Source organism: Astyanax mexicanus, chromosome 19 (assembly GCF_023375975.1).
Source record: "Astyanax mexicanus isolate ESR-SI-001 chromosome 19, AstMex3_surface, whole genome shotgun sequence".
Taxonomy (NCBI): domain Eukaryota; kingdom Metazoa; phylum Chordata; class Actinopteri; order Characiformes; family Acestrorhamphidae; genus Astyanax; species Astyanax mexicanus.
In genome coordinates this window covers 44,140,733-44,153,187 of record NC_064426.1, presented here as the reverse complement: position 1 = coordinate 44,153,187, position 12,455 = coordinate 44,140,733, and the positions used below count along the sequence as shown (strand labels likewise).

Sequence of the window (12,455 nt, the reverse complement as noted above, 5' to 3'; positions counted from 1 at the left end):
TTTAGGTACGTTTTTGGTATGTTTTTGGTACGGTTCAGTACATGTCTGTACATTTCGGTACGATTGGTGTAAAAAATAAAGAGTCTGGGCATTCTGTACAGCCTCACCTTTATTAACTTCATAATAAATCTTTATTATAAATATATAAATTTCAGTTTTTTTGGGATGGATTGTTGTAACGGGGCTCGAGCTCTTTTATTAAAAGCTGAAACCAGGTTTCTCTCCTACTATCATCCTGAGAAGATCCAACTTTTAGATTGTGTTGGAACAAACAAAAAAAGAGCATAATAATCTTTATTAAAAACTAAAACAACGGCATTGATTTAACTCATTAAACTAGTATTTTTTCCCTAAACATATTGAAAGAGAGAGAGAGAGAAGTCACACGAGAGAGAGAGAGAGAGGGTGCAAGAAAGAGATAGAAAGAGAGAGGTGTGTGAGAAAGAGAGAGAGAGAGAGAAAGAAAGAAGAAAGAGGGCACGAGAGAGAGAGATACAGAGAGAGAGAAAGAAAAAAGAAAGAGGGCACGAGAGAGAGAGGGCATGTGTAAAAGAGAAAGAAAAAGAGAGAGAGAAAGAGAGAGGGTGTGCAAGAGAGAGAGAAAAAGTGCATGTGCAAAAGAGAAAGAGAGAGGGAGAGGAAGAGAGATAGGGTGTGCAAGAGAGAGTGTGCACAGAGAGTAAGAGAGAGAAAGAGAGAGAGAGAGAGGACATGCGCAAAAGAGAAAGAGAGAGAGAGGGTGTGCAAGAGAGAGAGAGAGAGAGAGTGAGAAAGGGAGTGCGAGAAAAAGAAAGAGAGAGAGAGAGACAGTATGAGCGCCTAACCCTGCGTTCAGACTGGAAAGCGACAGGTGACCATTCATTTCCTATGGCATGGAGTGATTTCAGCACAGTGACTGGTGCAGCACTCCTGTAAACATTAGTTGCACATTAATTTTATTGGTTTCATAAGTCTCCTATAGACTGTACTGTGTATTCAGCGTGAGTTTACGTGAACCATACCGTGACCCCTGTGCTATGATGTTTCGCAAAAATACATGTACCGTTACACCACCAGGTCGAGACACAAGGGACAAGCTTTTGATTCTCCTAGTAGAACTTTAATCCTGCTGAAGCTTACAATTATTGATCTGCAACATTACACCATAATATAATGTAAGTATGCAAACTGATCATGACATGTTCTCCTAGGACACTGCTTGGAAATGTCCACACCTGTATATGTTGTGAGGTGTTATCATGTGAGACCTGTAACCTGTAGAACCTCCAAACCCCACTGGCTCAATTTCAGTAATCTTATATCCAGGATAGAGGCTTATCGTTGATACACTGGTGTAAATATTTAGTACAGGTGCTTTATACTTTTGTCAATAGATGTAGATACAATATACAACAATGTATCATAAAGAAACAATTTATATATACAGTGAGTCCAAGAAGTATTTGATCCCTTGCTGATTTTCTTTGTTTGCCCACTAATAAAGACACTATCCTTCTGCACTTTTAATGGTAGATATATTCTAACATGGAGAGACAGAATATCAAGACAAAAATCCAGAATATAATTTTAAAGAATATATTTTAATTAATTTGTATTTCAATGAGGAAAATAAGTATTTGATCCCTCTTGCCAAACACACTCAATACTTAGTGGCAAAGCCTTTGTTGTCATGCAGCCCGACTCTCCTTCCACACCGCCGGACTCCATTTCCCAGAATCCTTTGGATTATGACGTTACCGTCAGTCGCTCTCCTTCGCCCAATCACGTTACGCTCCGACGCTCAGACTCACCTGTGTTCTGAGGAAGTTCCGGGTTATGCTGATCATGTTTATGTATTTAAGGCAGCACTATGTAAACATTCTTCGCGAGGTATTGTCGACTTTTGTTGCATACTAAGCGGTTCTTCTATGTTTTTCTTGTGTGATCTCTCGTTACGACCCTGGTTTTTGGTTTATTGGTTTATGTCTCTGGATTTGCCCCTTTTGGATTTAATGCTTGGCTGGACTGTCTTTTGGTTTTGAACACGGACTGTTTATACGACTACGTCTTTTGTATCTGGTGAGGTTATTGTTTGTTTGGCTCTATTGTTTATAACACCTGGTTATCAGCCTGTAAATAAACCAGTCTGTTCATTTTACTCGGCTCGCGTCTCTCCCCTCTATCTGGCGTTACATTTGTTTGCAAGCACAGCGGTGAGACGTTTGTTGTAGTTAACCACAAGTTTAGCACACACACCAGGGGGAATTTTGGCCCACTCTTCTTTGCAGATCCTCTCTAAATCATGAAGGTTGGTGGGCTGTCGCTTGGCAACTCTGACCTTCAGCTCCCTCCATAGATTTTCGATCGGATTGAGGTCTGGCGACTGGCTGGGCCACTCCATGACCTTAATGTGATTTTTCTTGAGCCAATCCTTTGTTGCCTTTGCTGTATGTTTAGGGTCGTTATCATGTTGGAAGACCCAACCACGGCCCATTTTCAGATCCCTGGCAGAGGGGAGGAGGTTGTCCCTCAGGATTGTGCGGTACATGGCTCCATCCATCTTCCCAGTGATGCGGTGAAGTAGCCCTGTACCCTTGGCAGAGAAACACCCCCAAAACATGCTTCCACCTCCATGCTTGACGGTGGGCACAGTGTTCTTGGGGTCATAGGCAGCATTTTTCTTCCTCCACACATGGCGGGTGGAGTTGAGGCCAAAAAGTTCAATTTTGGTCTCGTCTGACCACAAAACCTTCTCCCAATAACTTGGTTCATCTTTCAAATGATCATTGGCATACTTGAGGCGCGCCTCCGCATGTGCTCTCTTCAGCAGGGGTACCTTTCGGGCACTGCAGGATGTGAATCCATTGTTGCGCAAAGTGTTGCCAATTGTTTCCTTGCAAACTGTGGTCCCAGCTGCCTTCAGGTCATTTGCTAACTCCTGCCGAGTGGTTGCAGGACGATTTCTGACGGTTCTCAGCATCATTGCCACCCCACGAGGCGAAATCTTCTTTGGAGCACCGGGCCGAGGTCTGTTGATTGTCATGTTATACTCTTTAAACTTTCTGATAATTGCACCAATAGTTGTTACTTTCACATCCAACACCTTACTAATCTTTTTGTAGCCCATTCCAGCTTTGTGAAGGTCAACAATTCTGACTCTGAGGTCCTGTGACAGCTCTTTGGTTTTACCCATGTTGGAGACTTGAAATCTGTGTGATCTGTCTGATTCTGTGGACAGGTGTTTTTCACACAAGTGATTAGTGAGAACAGGTGGCTTCAGGTCAGGTAACAAGTTGATTGGGAGTGTCTAACTGGTCTGTAAAAGCCAGAACTGCTAATGAATACTAAGGGATCAAATACTTATTTCACTCCATGAAATACAAATCAATTAATATATATTCCTTAGATTTATTTTCTGGATTTTCTTTTTAATATTCTGTCTCTCCATGTAAGAATATATCTACCATTAAAAGTATAGAATGATCATGTCTTTATTAGTGGGCCAACGAAGAAAATCAGCACGGGATCAAATACTTCTTGGACTCACTGTATATAAATGTATAAAACTCTTGTGGAAATACTGGGAGTGTTGGTTCCCAGTTCGGCTGCAGTTTATTGGTCTATGCTGCAGTAATGGGAGGCGGTTACGGCTCAGCTCACTCTTATTCTCTTTGTGTTGACGTCTCTCATCAGTACTGTGGTTTTAGATCAATACCTGCAGCCGCTGACAATGCCAGCTTTCAGAGGAGCACCATCGCTCCGGTCTTATGAGAGCTCACCATTGATTTTGTGAACGCCGACCCTTTGTTGATAGCAGCCGAATTTATTTCATCACCTATTTTATCTTTCATCTGGGCTCCGGTTCTGGAAAATTGCTTTTGTACACGCGGGGATGATCCGGAAAGGTCTTTCAGTGTGGAGCAGGTTCAGACTGGACTTTTCTTCTGTATTCAATTTTTACTTTATTCCCGTTTGGAATAATGTTTATAAAGCACTTTAGATGCTTGGGTCGTTTTTTAAGTTATGTTTAAGCACAAAGAATAAAGGAAAACAATAAAGAACTGGACACAGTGTTTTAGGTACACACAGTGTCAGTCACATTATTCTTTATTTCTTTTTTTAATCTACACTGTAGATTAATATTAAAGATATAAAAAAAATGATGAAGGGACACATACGGAACTGAGATGGTGATTTAATAGGGGGAACTATTCCAGGTGACTCTCCCTCTTGAAGACACTGAGATTAAAATACTAAGAGTCTGCAGATCTGAACTCAAAGAGAAATCTGATATTTAGAAGAATCTAGTCGAAAAAAAAAATAAAAAAAAATAAAAATATATATATATATATATATATATATATATATATATATATTTATATATATTATTATATATATATTCTGGATTATTATTAATAACAATAATTCAGTATGTGTTCCTGTAGAGCTTTAATATGGTCTTCAATATTAAATTTACAATGTTAAAAATAATCATAAAGAGTAAGAGTGACGTAGTGTAACACTGATTTGAAGCACACGCATTTCTGGACAAGCTGATAATCACATCCTGAAAATGTAGCCGGATTTTAGTAACAGTTTCCTGCCCACTTCACCAGAGTCAGACAGTGCAGAAAACCTCACACTGAGCATAAAGTGAAAGTAATAAGCCTTTTCCTGATATTAAAACAATAGAACTCGAAGGGGAGTGTGTTATCACAAATAATATCACGTGATGTTATTCGCGATAACACACGATCTCGAGTTTTCTATAGTATAAAGAATAAATGGATAAAATTACACTAATATAGTGCCTTTCTAAAAACCCAAGGACACGTTATAAAAATGTTTGTTTTACACACAACACTTTACACTATAGCAAAATAGCACTTATTCACACACACACACCAGTGAAAAGTGGCAGCCAATCACACACAGCGTACTCTTAACCAGAAACCTCCGCCTATTTTTTTTTTTTTTTTTTTACAAAATAATTAATGAAAATAAATGACCCTCAAAAAATATATAATGAATATGCTTTAATATGGACTGTGCCTTCCACCAAAAAGTAGTTCCACAACAAGTGAACTGTAAGAGAATTGTAACTACAAAATGGCATATGGTTTATATGTTAGCCATTAGCTTGAAATGAAGAACACTTCTCAACCAATCAGATTGTGTGGTCGGAACTAACTGTTGTATAAAAGACAATAGACCATCAACATGATTTCAATATTTTATTTTAATCTTTTTACTTTAATTTAGGATGATCTTTAATGATCCTCCAGTGTCCGTTTTGTTCAGACTGAGCTAGTGATTTCCTTTCACTCTCTATTCCACTTTCACTTTCCTCCCATTTAAAATAAAAGATATAAAGCACTTTAAACACTTTAAACACATGGTGCTGTTAGAGCTGCTCACATTACTACACTTAATTAAGAACAGCAACTTTATGCACTTTATTTTAGCGAGGGAGGAGCTAGCGTAGCCTGCTAACTCACAGCCAGTCTGATTTAATAAAGTGGCTGCACACTTATGTGAACTGGAGTATGAATTATGCAGTGAATAATGATTTAAATGGGTAAATTATTTATACTCGGCCTCACATGAAGCGTTTCTTAACTTTTAAAGGAATTTAAAATGTGGTTTCATTTGGGGAAAAGGGCTTTAAATTATTTACAGTATTTTGGCCACATATAAAGTGTACATATTAATTTTTATTATTATTATTATTAATCAGTGTGTCTTAAATTTCCTTTTACTTTAATTTCACTGCCGGCAATATAAACCAAATATATTTTATGTTTTCTCTGATTAACTTTATTTCATTTATTAGAATACAGAGTTACTATATTCACTAATACCACTTTACTACAACTTTACTACTGTACACAACACAAGCCTTATGTTCACCATGACCAGAAGAAGCTCCGCCCACTTCTCTACTACAATACAGAGTTACTATATTCACTAATACCACTTTACTACAACTTTACTACTGTACACAACACAAGCCTTATGTTCACCATGACCAGAAGCTCCTCCCACTTCTCTACTACAATACAGAGTTACTATATTCACTATAGTGCAGACATGGCAGCGTTATAAACATTTGTTTGGAATGTGTTTGGGGTCTAAAATGCAGAAATAAATGTTTATTAAACTATTATATTTCCTTGTTTCAAACTGTTTAAATCTGTAATCAAATAAAAGTCAAAGTAAGTATTAGAAAAACTCAATTCTGTCTCACTTTATTTTTTATATTTTGGGGTCATAGGCAAACAATTACAGCATTATTTTAATACATCATTTACAGCATTTAATACATTACTACCTCACTGGACTCTATTGCACACTGTGTAATAGAGGTAATTACTACCTCACTGGTCTTTTTTGCACACTGCATAATTTGCACACTGTCTTGTTATTTATTATTCTTTGTCTGTATGGTGTTGTATTGTCTGTCTGCACTTTTGTACTGTTGCACTATTGTTCTGTCTACACTGTGTTTATGTGCACCATGGTCCCTGGAGGAACGTTGTTTCGTTTCACTGTGTACTCTGTATATAGCTGAAATGACAATAAAAACCACTTTGACTTTGTCTTTGAAAACAAGTTATTAACCACCAACCTGGTTCAGTTCAGGCTGTGTTTTAGTGCAGGTTCTGCTCTTTCTAATACAATCAGAATTCAGTGTGTTTGCTTTTATCTGTTGGGACAAATGAGCCCAGTTCAGCTAATTAGCTTTTATATCATCTGCTAATGGCTCTTAACTCTCAAGGTAAAGCTCTGAGAGCCCATTTGCTCTGACGAGTCCTGCAGGAATCCTCATAAATCACTGCTGTCCAAATTAAAAACTGCTTTCCATTCATCAGCTTCAGTCCCGCAGCAGCTGCTTCAGTCTGGCCGGATCTGTAAGGTCACACAGTCCTGTTTAATTCTGCTTTTACTGTGTTTTTTGTTTGTCGTGTTTTCAGAGACTAATCTGATCTCCAGCTGAAACATCAAATAAACCCCCAGAGATCCGATTCAGCCTGTGAGCAAGTTAACTGTCTGCAGACTCGTATTCTAAAAGCTTCCTTTCTTTTAAACTCATATAGCTCTATTTTAGTGATTTATAGGTGAGCTGTAAACTGTGCACCGTGCAGCTTTATTTAGGGGGTTTATGTCCGAAGTAATGCACTAATTTTCTTCTTTAATTATTCATGGGTGTGGTTAATTTTGGGCGTAACGTGAAATAATAAACCAATCAGAGTGTCTCTTGCTCATCATTCTCTTTAAGAGTAGATCAGGTGAGCTCTGTCTTTGGTGGATTGCTATTGTAACGGTGCAGCTACCTGGACGTGTTCAACAAACTCTTCTCAGCAGAGGAAACTGAGCTGCTGGTTGACGCTGTGAAGGAGCTCCAGCAGCTCATTTACGGGAACAGCAATGTTATTTTATTTACTATTCTGTTTATTGTTGATGTAAAAGTTGGGTTTGTGCTGCTGTGTGTTCATGTGTGTGTAATAAGTGGGGGTGTACGCTCGGTTCGGCACAGCGCCTGTGTTACCGAGATAGCGATGAACGTCTGACTGTTGGCGTCTGTCTAGGTTGTATTCAGTCAGTGGAGCTCCTGTGTTTTCTGTTACCAAGATAAACAAGATAAAACTCCAGAAATGTACCTGAACACACCTCATTTCCAGAACACCACGCCCATCAGTGTAGATATATTCAGAAGCTCTGCTGCTGTTTAAACCAGACAGGAGGAAAATAGGAGTGAAAATAGAGACTGTTGGTGGGGGGTAAGATAGCAATGAGCATTGCAATGTGCAAAAGATAAAACCCATAAAGGGACATGCCAAAAAGTCTTGCAATGCAACAAGAACACCAATGTACAGTGTTCATTACATGGAACTAGATAATTCTTGTTAAAAAAAAAACTATATTTCAAAGGCAGAATTTAATTTCATATAATGTCATATTTTATTAGATATTCTGTGATATTTCTTTTTTTTATATATATATTTGACCTTTTATTCTGGTAAATGTCACTGCTGCCAGTATTTCATTACTTTTGTGTTTGTCTTCTCTTAAGTTAACAAGTTCTCATAATATGAAATATGAAATATGAGCTGACGAAAATAATACAAGCTTTATAAGGAATTTAAAAAGTTAAAAAGTTTCATTTAGCAAAAATCAACTTTAAAGATATTCCTAATGTTGAATCTCTCATTAAGCTGAATAACTGCTGATTCAACACATAGTTTACAGAATACTATAAAACTTCTAAAATACAGTATTGTTTTAAACACTGTATTGTATTTATCCCTTTTCTTTTCTAATTGGCCACAAAATAAAAACACCATAGTGCAGTACTAGTTCCTTAAAAAAAACATTTAATTCAGTGTTTAAAATGCTGGATTTCATTTCTTTCTTATTTTATTAGATAATCTTTTATATTTATGGATAAGGTTCCTTTCACTCTGGTAAATGTGACTGCTTCCAGATGTTCCATTATCTTTTGTGTTTGTTTTTCTTTACATATATGTCTTTACACAGACATATATATGTTTTAGAAAAAGTTTAATGTGCCAAAAATGAATTTTAGAGAAAATTAATATCTGATAAACTCTCTAGTCTAAAGTTAAACTCATATCTATAGGCATACTAATAAAATATTAGTTATATATAATATTAAAATATTATTTTGTGTTAAACATGGATAAATCTAACATATTAGTTATGTTGAGATCAATAACTTTTTATTTATTTATAGTAAATATAAAATTTAAAATAAGGTTCCTTTATAAAAGGGTTTATAAGTAGTTCGTAAAGGAGTTTATTAATGGTTATAAATTAAGTTTTAAATACTTAATAAAATATATAAATAAGCACTTACAACACATAAATAGAAAGAACAGTGAAAACGTTTTTAACATATATAATAAAATATCATAGAAATTCATTTAAGTCATTTAATATTTTATTATATTTAAATGAATAAAGTTATTGACAGAAATGGTAATGCTGACTGATGGACTGATTTACATTTTTTCGTTTTTTATATGTTGTAACTGCTTATTAATTGTTAATAACCTAATTAATTACCATTAATAAACTCCTTTATAAACTATTTATAAACCCTTTAAAAATGAGCTTTATTTTATAGTGGCACCTGGTAAAAAGCTGAGTGTTTGTGTATTTTGATGATAAATCTTCAGTAAGTTACAGTGTGTGTTGAGTATTTTTATTGAGTATTGAGTAATTAGTATTTGTACTGTATGTCCTGTCTCTGCAGGGTAAAGAGAAGTTCCTGACGATCCTGCATCGCTATATGGACATCCACGGAACAGTTTACTACGAGACCCAGAGACCTCCTGAAGTTCCTGCGTTTGTTAGGAATCACGGTCTGTTACCCCAACAGGAGCTCCAGCAGCTGCTCAGAAAAGCCAAGGTAGTTTATTCTGAACAATTCAGTTTATTATCCCGTAAATTATTCAAATAAACCAAATAATTCTCATTTAAAGACCACTGATATAATTATAGATAATAGAGGAGCATAATAATGTTACTACACTTATTTTAATAATGGTGGACTTTAATTATATTATATATATAAAATATATATATATATATATATATATATATATATATATATATATATTATATTATTATATATATATATAGTGCTCTCGAAAAAATTCTGAATCAGTTTCTCTTCTTCTTCTTATTCTTCTATTCTCATTTAGAGCATTTATTTACAGAAAATGAGAAATGACTGAAATAACAAAAAAGATGCAGAGCTTTCAGACCTCAAATAATGCAAAGAAAACAAGTTCATATTCATAAAGTTTTAAGAGTTCAGAAATAATCAATATTTGGTGGAATAACCCTGGTTGGTTTTTAATCACAGTTTTTTTTTCATGCATCTTGGCATCATGTTCTCCTCCACCAGTCTTACACACTGCTTTTGGATAACTTTATGCTGCTTTATTCCTGGTGCAAAAATTCAAGCAGTTCAGTTTGGTGGTTTGATGGCTTGTGATCATCCATCTTCCTCTTGATTATATTCCAGAGGCTTTTAATTAGCTAAACTCAAAGAAACTCATCATTTATAAGTGCTCTCTTATTTTTTTTTTCAGAGCTGTATATATAGTATTTTATGTTAAATTAGTAATGTAATTGTCGTGACTGGTCTAGATTTAATATTTAAGGGAGTTGGAGGAGATTAGTAGGAGTTTATAGTTAATTGTTGATAGTAGGTAGATGATAGATTACATGTTGATGAATCAGATCTGCCTCTTACTAATTTTCTATTCATATTTGTGTATTTTATTTTATCCTCAGCTCTTCGTGGGGTTTGGTTTTCCGTATGAAGGTCCTGCTCCTTTAGAGGCTATAGCTAACGGCTGCATTTTCCTGCAGCCCAGATTCCAGCCGCCCCGCAGCTCCTTCAACCACGAGTTCTTCAGAGGGAAACCCATGTCCCGAGAGGTGAGCTCTCCAACCCAACTTCTCAAATATCCTGAGATATTTCACTAAAACATGTTCAGAAAACGTTTAAAATTTATAGAATATATATAAAATAACACTGTTTCCTTTATTATAATACAGGTGTCGTCTCAGCATCCGTACGCCGAACAGCACATCGGCCGACCCCACGTCATCACTGTAGACTACAACAACTCAGAGGAAGTGGACGCCGTCATCCGGGAAGTCCTGAAAACACAGGTAAACTCAGTCTGTAATCAGTCAGTAATCCTGAGCTATGCTGTGAGGTGTCAGTTCTTGGGGTGTGGCAAATGCAGCACAGGGACTTCCTTTTTTTAAAAGCTGGAACTCACAGCTTTCACATTTAACAACTGATTGGACAGACTGACTGACCGACTGACAGACTGACTGACAGACTGACCAACTGACCGACTGACTGACAGACTGACCAACTGACAGACTGACTGACAGACTGACCAACCGACAGACTGACCGACAGACTGACCAACCAACAGACAGACTGACAGACTGACCAGGTGACAGACCGACCGACAGACTGACCGACCGACAGACCGACCATCAGACTGACCAACCGACAGAACGACAGACCGATCAACCGTCAGACCAACCGGCCAACCGTCAGACCGATCATCAGACTGACCAACCGTCAGACCAACCGGCCAACCGACAGATCGACCAGCCGACCAACCGACCGACAGACCGACCGACAGATTGACAGACAGACCGATCGACCGACAGACCGACCGACCGGACGATAGACAGACCGACCAACCGACAGACCAACCGACTGGTGTAGCAGGTGTAGCAGGTGGATCTATCAGCAGCTGTGATTGGAGGTTTGCTCTGTTTGAACTGTTGCTGCTCTCGGGTTCAGGAGGCCGGCAGCCAAAACCTCCGCCGGTTCCTCTGAACTCCAAAAGCCAGCGGCATTAATCACTCACCGAGCGCTCAATCTGTCTCCCTCACAACCAGCAGCCCCGACCAATCAATCACTCCCCGTGAAGCGTGATGCTAGTGCACCTTCCAGCAGGCTCACCGCGACCAGCGGCACATTAAACACACTTTAAACCAGAGCAGCTGCTCTCTTTCATTACAGAGAGCATCACAGCGGTGCAGCACTTATTCACCAGATCCTTATTCACACCGCTCACTACAGCCGTGATCACCATAACACCACCACACTTACACTGTTCACACTTACACCGCTCACTACAGCCGTGATCACCCTAACACCACCACACTTACACTGTTAACTACAGCCGTGATCACCCTAACACCACCACACTTACACTGTTCACACTTACACCGCTCACTACAGCCGCGATCACCCTAACACCACCACACTTACACTGTTCACACTTACACCGCTCACTACAGCCGCGATCACCCTAACACCACCACACTTACACTGTTAACTACAGCCGTGATCACCCTAACACCACCACACTTACACTGTTAACTACAGCCGTGATCACCCTAACACCACCACACTTACACTGTTCACACTTACACCGCTCACTACAGCCACGATCACCCTAACACCACCACACTTACACTGTTAACTACAGCCGCGATCACCCTAACACCACCACACTTACACTGTTAACTACAGCCACGATCACCCTAACACCACCACACTTACACTGTTCACACTTACACCGCTCACTACAGCCGCGATCACCCTAACACCACCACACTTACACTGTTCACACTTACACCGCTCACTACAGCCGCGATCACCATAACACCACCACACTTACACTGTTCACACTTACACCGCTCACTACAGCCGCGATCACCATAACACCACCACACTTACACTGTTCACACTTACACTGTTCAAAAAAACACTGTTCCCACAAACACTGTTCACACAAACACTGTTTACATCTACACCACTCACTACAGCCGCGATCACCCTAACACCACCACACTTACACTGTTCACACTTACACTGTTCACACTTACACTGTTCAAAAAAACAC

General features: G+C 38.3%; 1 protein-coding gene across 2 annotated transcripts in view; it reads left to right on the top strand.

Moving 5' to 3' along the window:
- LOC111192964 (alpha-1,6-mannosylglycoprotein 6-beta-N-acetylglucosaminyltransferase B-like) overlaps nt 1-12,455 on the top strand; it is a 118,246-nt gene that overhangs the window by 96,412 nt on the left and 9,379 nt on the right. For both annotated transcript variants that reach the window (XM_049468127.1, XM_049468129.1), the window contains 3 exons: nt 9,257-9,412; nt 10,306-10,452; nt 10,573-10,689. In XM_049468127.1, the coding sequence (XP_049324084.1) occupies nt 9,257-9,412; nt 10,306-10,452; nt 10,573-10,689 (420 nt within the window). The remainder of the gene's footprint in view (nt 1-9,256; nt 9,413-10,305; nt 10,453-10,572; nt 10,690-12,455) is intronic.